The sequence below is a fragment of the Mixophyes fleayi genome, chromosome 5 (genome assembly GCF_038048845.1).
Source record: "Mixophyes fleayi isolate aMixFle1 chromosome 5, aMixFle1.hap1, whole genome shotgun sequence".
Classification (NCBI taxonomy): domain Eukaryota; kingdom Metazoa; phylum Chordata; class Amphibia; order Anura; family Limnodynastidae; genus Mixophyes; species Mixophyes fleayi.
The window spans coordinates 227240216-227250822 of NC_134406.1; the positions used below are offsets into that span (position 1 = coordinate 227240216).

Below are 10607 nucleotides of genomic sequence, written 5' to 3' on the forward strand. Positions count from 1 at the left end.
AGCTTACTTCACAACAATCCGTTCCAGGGTGGTATATGAGGCAGCCTTGGTTGGTACACTGTAGGAGGGGGGAGAGTGATCATCGGTAATATAAGGATCCAGGACAGGATTCCTGGTTTCAACGCCTAGGAACTGCTTTATATTGATTTTATTTTATTTATTTATTTTTTTGCTGTAAATGTTACTATTTGCTTTTCATAATAGAATAAATGGGGTAGGCCTTATGTCATTAGATGCACAACCTAGCTCTGATTTCTACATTGGCAGTATTGTGGCACAGTGGTTAGCACTGCTGCTTCATATGGTTGGGTCGAATTTGTATGTTCTTTCGATATGAGTGTGGGTTTTCTCACAGCGCAAAAACAAACTAGTTAATGAATGTTTTTGCTTGATCGAGAGTTTAGAATGTAAGCTCCACTGTAGTAGAATAATTTAAAATATTCTCTGTAAAGTGCTGCGTAATATGTTGACAGCTAAATAAAGGTTAATAACCATTTAATGTACCACATAGATGAATGAGTATATGATGCCCTCACAGAGGACTGTACATATAACCCTGTTGGTTGAAATGTAACTAATGAGCACCTATGGTGTAACTTTAGTTTAGTGGTACCCTTGTTATCACACCACTGTAATGTATAGGCATTATATTATTTTCGTGATTTGTAAATCTTGGGCCACATTTGATATATCACAAATTAATGTTTAATATGATTTTATTTTTGTTTCAGGCATTTATAAACACAGCAAAAGAAATTTATGAAAAAATTCAGGAAGGCGTCTTTGACATTAACAATGAGGTAATCTTGTTTATTGTATATCACGCATATTACATTATCATTCATAAGTGTTTTCCTAAGATGTTCTGTGTCTTTGTATTTCGAGTATAACCAGTTATTGTGCGTTTTAATTTATGAAGCGTAATAATATTTGAATGTTAATATTTACATTTCACAGATAAAACACAAAATAACCGGTTAATATTTGTTAATGCACTTGGCTAGGTTACTCTGATCTGTTAAGAATTTTTTCTTGATCCCAAATGTGTTAGGCAAGCATGAAAATGTAACCGTTTGTGAAATATTGCTAATGTTTATAACGGGCATTTTCGTATTCCATTATTAGTCATGTGCTATGAAGCCAAATAGTGGCTTAGTGACTACTGTTTATATGAAACTGAAGGTAATGTAGCTTTCTTCGATGGCTTCATACAATGTTGAAAGAATTATACAGTACAGTTATTTTTTTTTCATGAGGTGTACCGGTAAGTTTAGTGACTCTTCATAGATGAGAATGGCCACAAGGAGGCGCAGTGGAGTTACTGTGTTTGTGATATTTCTGTGGGTCAGGGGTTGCAGACGTTGGCAGAGCATTGTGGGAAAGCTCCAGCAGCCCTGCAGCTGCTTACACTACATGTGGCCTGTGAGTAAATGGAGGACTTAAATTTCAAGCACTAGCTGTTGGTAAAGCACGGATACTGCAAGGGTCGCCACCTGGCTCAGTTCTTGCTGCCACAGGACTTGTTCTCTTTTGTTTTCCTTTTTTGAGACAAGGTTGACTGCTGGTTTTGGTTCATTAACAGTTTGCAGTCTGTCCAAATACATTTCCCCCCACAGGTTACTGTTCCTGGTTATATCTTTGAAGTTTCTTTTGTAAATTCACATCTATTCTCTTTGCATTACGTTTGGTCTGGATTCAACCATTATGCGAATACATTGTAGAGATTGTAAAATCACGCTCATTGTTAGCAACTGATCTCTCTACCTTCCTCCATCTTCCTGCAACCCAGGGGTTAACGGTGTGTTGCTGTAATTGCTGGCTAACCCAAAAAGTAATTTGGGAATAGTTTCATTAAATTAACAATTATATGTAGTTAATTCCTGTTTTAAAAAGCCTTAAAGCAGGGTTGTTACAGGCCCAGCCCGCCTGTAAATGTGGCCCAGCGGTTGTGACAAGGGGGCAGCGCTGTTAATGAAAAAAATATCCTGCAAAAAAAAAGAAAATACTTACCTTGCGGTCACGTCAGCTGGCGCTCCGGGTCCCTCCCTGGTCTCCTCCTCCGTGCGGCGCTCGCAGTGAATGTCGGGGGTGACGTCATCACACCCGACATCCATTGCGTAGCGCAGCACAGAGGAGTCACCCGCGCGAACTATCGGCAGCAGTGAAAGATTATCCAGTATCTTATTGTTACTCTGAATTTGGACTTTCTGCACCTTGCAATTATGAACTAGCTGTGTTCTCTGTATGTATCTAATATAAATATTAAGAGATGATTGTATTTTTAATATTTTAAACCATTTTAAATGTGCAGTGCTGAGTAGGGTGAAATTATCACCCACTGTTACCCTCATTGGAGGCTGCTCCATGAGTCATTTTTCCCGCCACCCTATCTATAAATCTCTGTAGATTTCTATTAGTCCTCCTGATGCTACCTATATTGGTGACCATTTCAAACTGGTCAATAAATAAAAATGATTCATGGGTGCAGAAAGAGAGGGAAATAAAGTTTTTGGCATTTAATTCCCCTAACCCCACTAAGGGGCAGATGCAGGTAAGTTAACTTGTAGCAGGTAATTGGGACTATTGCTTTAATCATGATTCTGCAACAGGTTTCCTAACTCTTACTAACTTCATTTCCAAGTAAGTTTAATATGTTAACTATGTTTTCCATGTTTTTTTGGATGATCAGCTATCGTTAGTGTTAGTGTATTTTATGTGCGGCCCAAACCAACTCGTCGTCTTCCAATGTGGCCCAGGGAAGCTAAAAGGTTGGACACCCCTGCCTTAAAGTATCCCTAGATTTGACTGTTGTAAATTATTATTTTGGTGGCTGTTAAATACACTTGGTAAAACGCACATTTTTTTTTGCTTAGTTTTTTGCATAATTTGAGCTTGTCTGTTGAAAGTTATGCAGGATGTGCAGAAATCACCCATGTGTATTCATGCTTTATACTTTTAATGTGTTACATGTACATTGAATGCATCAGGCTTGTGCTCGAGCCCTTAAAGTGATTATCAAGTTAGCTGTAGGAATATCCTCTCCACATGGAAACATACAGAGTCAATATCCTGTCATCTGTTTATTTTATTATCGCTCGCTTTCTTTTGCTCGCTTGCTGTTTCTTTATTATTGTACTTTACTATATTTTTGTACAGATGTTTGTGCTTCTCCCAAGATCCTATTTATCAGAGCTTGTCCACATGCACGTTTCCAGCCTCTCTTTATATTTTTTTGGTGTGTCAGACTCGCAGGTACTGCTGACAGTATTAGTCCTGTTACTTCACCTCCTCTCCAATGGTTTACCTCTGAAATCCCACTTTCCCGGCACCCACCACACACCGTGTCTTAATACAGCTCTTAGATCTCCTTCCCTGTCTCTCGGCTATTATCTCATTCTCTTTGTCTTTCTGAGAGTGGATATGACACATGGGGGGGAGGGGCGATCATGCATTATTTTAAGCCAGTAACACAAATATATGAGGCTGTAGTAAAGTTGGACAGGTCGTGCTTCATTTGCCGTATACGTTCCTTCCTCTGTGTGTAGCTTAATACAGCACCTGACTGCTTCACTGTGCCTTTATTGAGCTCGGATAGCAATCTGCTGTGAGATCCAGCCGTCTGTGCTACTTGACTGGCCTAAAGCCAAGTCTGGCTCTGAGTCCTCAAGAAGTTGCTACCAGCCGAGATGGGGCAAAACCAATGAGCCATAGGGCATGCTTTTTATTAAAACCGAGTCAAAGAGAGCCCAGAAACCACATCAGCTGCTGTCAATACCAAGCGATTGCCAGAAACCCCAAGGCTACTACAGTTGCAGAGCTGCCAAGCACTATAAATCTGAGATTTAGTGTGACGCAAAGTTTCCTTAAGAGCTTAATTTCTGAAAGCTACTGTATTACTTCCCTCCTCCCTTCTAAAGTGCTGTATTCTTTAGTGAAACCCACTTGAGGGAGCGAGCGTTAAGATAGAAGTGTGATCTTGATGAATGAAAGGAGCTGCTCCGTGTGTGGGTTGTTGGCAAGCTGCCATGTCTTTGGGGATCATAGAAATTATTGATGACACTGAAGACTTTTACGCATCTCCACAGCTGATTCAACATGGAAAATACAGGCAGCAGAGGAAAAGTTTGTAGCTGTCTTGATTTACTTGTTTTGTGTTGGGTTAAGCTCCAAAAAAATGATATAACTGCTTTGCACAATTGAAGAGGGAGATGTGCAAGGAGTGGTATCCTGTAGTCTGTATAGATGAATGCATGTATGGTTGTATAGGACAGTGGTGCCATGACCAGGACTTTAGTATTAGGCGTATATTGGTACATGTAGAAAATTGTCTGTTTCTCAGTGTACAATGTGTGTATTTATTTTTACTGGCTTACGTCCAGACTGAGAGAACAACCAACAAAGGAATATAAAAGGCTTTGTATATTGTACTATAAACAATAGGGTATAGTATATTCAGACATCCTGCACCACAAATAGTTTGCAGATTAGTCTTTATTACCATAAACATAGTTACTATTGGTTGTGTTAAATATTGCAAAAATTGTTTTACTTTAAACTTTTTAACACATCATTCATAGGTGATATTTTGTTTATTCCTTAGTGTGCCAATTTATTTTTACTTTTTTATTTTTAACTAATTGCAACTGTCCACCCGGAATGTTATAGCAAAAGGAATGCAAACAAAGACCCCTGAAGACAATCTGGTGTTTTCCTGACATATCTTACTTTAAGGAGAAGCTAAAACAAATACAATATGGGTTAATGTAGAAATATACAGTATAGTTAAGAAAAACAGATTTTTCAGTAGCATAGGTTTGTTGATGCTGAGTCTGATAAGAGGAATCCCTTGTCTGAGAGTAACTTTATTCACAATGTCTTAATGCCATGCAAGCACTCATGGATAAGGTTTCATGATAAGTTGACCACTAGGGGGTGTTACGGAAGTTATAAGTGTTTGTACATCTCTGATGTCCACATTTTTCCCGGGTTCCTTAAAGATTGACGATAAGGAGGTTCTTTCACTATACATGAGAATCCTGGAACACAACCCTGGCATTTTGGCAGTTAATGGGTGTGTGTATATATACAAATGAAGGCTTTGAACAATGATCCCAAATATTGTTTATATGATTCTACATTAAAAGCTGCTGGTTTAGCATGTTGGCTCAGGGTATAAATATATTTATATTGTAATCCAAATAATACATTGTTAAGCATCTTGCAAGATACACACACTCCCTGCCCCCAATGACTCACCTCTTCCCCCTCAACCCTAGGTGTAAAGGTTTCCTCTCATCCAACCCCATGCCAAGTTACTAAACAGGACAGGATAGTGTATGTAGCTGACACCAGATAAAGATCTTCTGTTAATTAGGGGAAATGGATTAATTACTTTTATTTTGCCATGTTTTGTTGGCTTGCTGCCCAACAGTTCTATGTTTCAAGTTCCACCTACATTCTGTAGCTGGAAGTGGTGTCCCTACTTTTTGGTTGCCTGGGAATATTTTCACCTTGTGCATACAGCCAATGACGACTCAAAGTCTCAGCGTAACAAGCTATTTCTGTATGAATTGACGGTCCCTGGCCTGGGTTGTATAGACAACATTTAAACCAATCTTTATACTAGATTTTTAGGTTTAGTTGTGTTTTTAGAGGTTCTGTAGAACAGACTGGGTAGTATTCCCATATGTCATCGCTTATTAGTCAAGCCAGTATTGCTCCATAATGGTTTACACCTGGGTAATGGCGTTTCTTTTGTGTCTATAACTAATATTTACTTTTCATTTGGCCAAACTACCAATATGGCTGACATTAATAAATATGAATAGACAGAGAATTCCGATCCTCTGACTGAAACTGATGCTATGTGTAGATTGTGTACTAAAGCATTAAGTTAAGCTAAACCATAGGCATAGATAGTACAGTGCTTGTGTTTGGACTATGACAGGATCAGGGTTATTGAGAACTCTGTTGAAAAATCCGGTGAGATCACTAGCCTGTACTTCATACATAAATACTATAGCATTCCTCCTTCTGGAGATGTAAATGGATAATCGTAATAAATAAGTGTTGATCTACAGGCATTGCAGGTTACACTCTACCCAGACTATTAGCACACATTAGTTGCCATTGTTGGGTTTATTCTACTGCTCAGCCCTAGTGCTGGGATTCTTCGGCTTTGCCACACATGTTTGAATTGGACCTACCTTGCAGAGCAGCCTGGTGACCCAGATGCTTTTGGTGCAGTCAGCTGGCGCTCTCGTGCTCACACAGGCAGCGGATATGTTTTATAGGGGATGTCCACAATTGAATCCATTGATTTTAATTGCATCATTCCCGAACATGCTGATCATTATGGAACCACTTACTTATCATCAGGCCCCTTTGCTGATATGGTCAGAAATACATTTAAAGTAAAGGTTCTAGAAGGAAATATCCTTAATTGTTAGCTAGGTAGGAAGAAAAAGACATGAACTGTGTTGTGTAGATTTCTCATATAATACTGATTATTTTTATTTTAGGCAAATGGCATTAAAATTGGACCACAGCATTCAACACCTGGATCCCCTGGATCGCATCTCGGAGGACAACAAGCTGGCGGCGGGTGTTGTTGAACCTGTTTTTTTCCATGGGAAGAGCCTGCCGTGGCTATTTACTTGTTCATTGGTTATTTACATGTACTTTTACCTACTCACCCACCCTGCCCCCTCCTCCAGTGTTTCAATGTTCACTTTAAAAGGAAAGATTTTGGAAATTGTATTCATTCTATTTGCTTTTTGATTTCTAGGTTTATTGATTGTGGTTATTTGTTTAAATGTTGTCGTCTTGTTCCCTTAACTAAAAACTGACTTATCAACACTAAAATGTTTTCAGAGTATTTTAAATGGTTTGTGTAGGCTCTGTGTTGACCTGATAAAAGGGGCATGAAATTAAACAATAAAAACATTTGATTATACTTTTTTTTTTTCTTTTTCCTGTCTACCAATAAATTATTTTTAAAAAGTGAAGGAAATAATCCCACAAAATCAAAACTAAAATTAAAATGCAAGAGGTTCATACATGTGAAAGTGATACATATTATATTCTGTACACCGGTCTTTAATATTGCTGCCTTGTCATCTGAGTTTAAACAGCACTAAACTGTTAAAAAATAAGTGTGTGAAATGCTCATCTTTTGCTTAGCTGCTGACATTCATTGACCAATGATTGGAACAGACTTTCACAATAATATGGCAACATGCAGTTTACCTTCCTCTACTATGTATCAAAATATTTTGGGGTGTATGTTCACTTTGAGACTGGTTTCATTGTATGTTGTCCAACACAAACAAAATGAGGGAGCCAATCCATTTCAGACTTAAATGTTGTGTACATCTAGTACTGTTTGCAGCTGCCAGCTACATTAATGGGGTAACAATCCTAATGGCCTAGTTATCAAATGTATTCATTGATCAGGTATCTGTCACCGCAATGGATGTGAAGGTCACGTGTACTTTATAGTTGCCCCTCGATTTGAAAACTTCAGTTACCAAGGAAAGCTGCAAAGATAAAAAAAAATGTGTTTTAAAATAAATGCTCCTTTTTAATATTGGTAGATAGGAAGAATTGGGTATAATCAAAATGTATTTTTGTTTCATATTTACTCATGTATAGTGTGCATATTCCTGATGTAATGCTACAGTATACATGCAAGCGCGGTATGGAACAGTGGAGGAGTGAACATAATGTTTTATAGAACTGTTTAATGACTGGCAAAAATAACCATAATCTGCTATAGTGTTACTTCTTTCATCAAGTAAAACCGTTGTGTTGTCATTAACTGACTTGGTGATGACATTCATTTGTTTTGTTTTTTTATTTCAATATGGGATTATTTAGATTTACACTCAAATTTGCACATCCGATTGTGACTATTGAAGTGATTTTTGTTCATGTAATATTTTGGGGATCATGTTGGTGTAATGTGCGTATTTTGCTTGATCTATGTATTCCTCTAGCAATGGGCTTGAAAAGGACACATTGGCAATGCAGCTGCAAAAAACTGAATTGCACTAATCTCCAAACTTTGGGATAGCGCCTGGTTGCCACCTATGAAATAGATCATACTGTGTGACTCCCTCCAGCTGCAGAAATCATTGGTGTGTAATCTGCACCTCAATAGTAACATAGCTAGAAACAATGTATACAGGTGTGGGGACCTTTATCTATAGAGTTTGGGAATTTAACATTTCTGACAAACTTTTCGACACCCCCCCAATGGAATTTGGATTGTGGTTCTCTAGTGAATTGATAGGCTACATTCTCATGAATGTTAGTTCAGTCCTCAAACTGGCTTCCGCCACTGTGTTGGTCACAGGTGCACTTTAATGACTGATGCATTCCTATTGCAACATAAACACGGACTTTTGAGGGCAGCTTTGACACAAATAGTTAATCCGATGGAGATGTGTGTATATATCACTTAGACTACAAAAACCATGACATAGTTTTTCAGTCTGAAACATAAAAACAAACGTTTTAGGAAACCATATCCTGGGGTGATCTATTTTGATTTTATTATGCTATTTATTGAGCATGCTGCGTAGATGTACTCAGGAGTACTAGAAATGATATGTTCAATATTTTATTTTTTTCATTCTCTACAGCAAGTAAAACACCTAGGGGGGAATTCAATTGGCCGCGTTGCGGGTAATAGTAACTGCGCATTATTACCGTTGTTACGGTAGTTTCAACGCCAGAAAGCCGGGTTAAAATTACCGTAATAACTAACGCCGTGCTAATTCGGGGGGAATTGAATCACCCCACCGATAGTTTACTCCCTCAGAATCATTTTGTTTGTTAGTATGCAGTCATGAATATGTTTACTTAGGTCATGTCAGTATATACATGGGCAATTTTTATAATACTAAATGTGTTACCTCTCAGTGCTTTTCCTTTTTAGACCTGATTCCTGGCATAAAGCATGGTTTTCTGACACTGAAAATCCCTCCCTATACCTTATTATTGTGGTCTGTGTTCACAATAAAGCTTTTTTTTCCTGTAGTCTGCTGCATATTTAAGTTCAAAGTTTGTTTTTACTATTTGTGATACATTTGTCCCATCAGTTTACCTCATCACTCTGTGTACGGTTAAGTCTCTACCGTTGTCCTACATGTCATTTGAGGAAGCCATTTTGTGAGCAGAACTCATTTTCAGCCTATCATTTCACAAAGAACTAATGATATAAATATATTTGGCACAAAATAGGGCTGCCACCACTGTGTACACAATACATACACTTTAACTTTTAATTAAAGGTTATAATAGTTTCAAACATCAGTACCACAAACATGCTTGCTAGCATTACTGTCGCCAAGAGAGCATATACATGAGTAAATAAACGTGTCCATTTTAATAGAACGGTTTAGAAGATTCTCTTCCGCAAAAAAGCAGAATAATTTTAATTCTGTATTTATCATTTACATTTTGTATATAAAGTATAAATTAACGTGCCTTGGTACATACGCCAAGCTAAGGTTGTTAAGAATTTACATTCTTTTTATGCTATCTAGAGCTTATAAAGAGCGTTGCTTTAGGATTTGCTTCAGTGCTAAATTTTAAAGTTTACGTTTTTGGCATGTTCATCCCAGTGACTGCTTTAATGTACAGTATGTTGTTTGAAATCAAACACGAGTAAAACTATATTCTCCCCTTGCCGTGCCAATGGTTTGGGAAACCTGTACCAGTTTGAGGACAGGCTGACAAACATATTGCTATTTATCTGTTTAGGCATGATTGCTTACAAGCTTTTACATATGGAAACTATATATTTTTGTTTGTGTTAAACAACTTTAGTTTTTCATCTAGATCTTTGTTCAGGTGGACTTTGCGTTGTCAGAATATGATGTCATAAATGTAAAACAAAAACTAAATAAAATTACTTTTTCTTAATATTGTAAACGATATCTCTTAACTACACTTTATTTTGCTGTACATGAACTACCAATCACTGCAGCTTGTGTTGTGTTAATAGTACTCATCTTGTACATTAAATGTGAAACTGCCATAAAATTATTGCCTTAAAGGACTCAACATTTCGGTCCATATGTAGCTTATAAAATACAGATGGTATGTAGACAAATCATGTTCTGTGAATGAGATGCTTAAGCTTTAAATATATACTACTTATCTATGAAGTAAAAATTTATTAAGAGAATAGCTATAAGGAATTGGGGGACGGGGTGAATGACAAAATGATATTGGCCATGGTTTTCCATAGTTGTTCTGGCAGGGGGGGGGGGGGGGGGGGGGGATCAAGGAGCCTTCACCAACCGTTCCAGGGGCATTCGGCAGCACATTGGAATACTTAGTGGAATAACAATTGTTGGTGGGTAAAGTGTTTTTGGCTACTGTAAGATGAGCATTATCCATAACAATTTTTTTTTTTTTTTTTTTAAAAAAAAAGTTTAATTTTGATCTCTGTGCAACTACTGGTGGTGCCGTATTGATGGAACGAGGAGAGACCATGAAAGATGGTGTCCGGAAAGATGAACTAATCTTCCTGTTCTGGAGAAAGCTGTCTCTTGCATGTCATATGGAGACTATTTAGATGCTGGTTTGCTTCTTGA

The 10607-nt window shown here is 37.7% G+C and overlaps 1 protein-coding gene across 1 annotated transcript in view; it reads left to right on the forward strand.

The window, feature by feature from the left end:
- Positions 1-9930, forward strand: part of RAB2A (RAB2A, member RAS oncogene family) — a 53594-nt gene extending 43664 nt beyond the window's left edge. Inside the window, exons 7-8 of the mRNA XM_075213562.1 lie at positions 732-800; positions 6522-9930. Of these exons, the coding sequence (XP_075069663.1) occupies positions 732-800; positions 6522-6614 (162 nt within the window). The 3' untranslated portion in view covers positions 6615-9930. The remainder of the gene's footprint in view (positions 1-731; positions 801-6521) is intronic.
- The last annotated feature ends 677 nt before the right edge of the window (positions 9931-10607 follow it).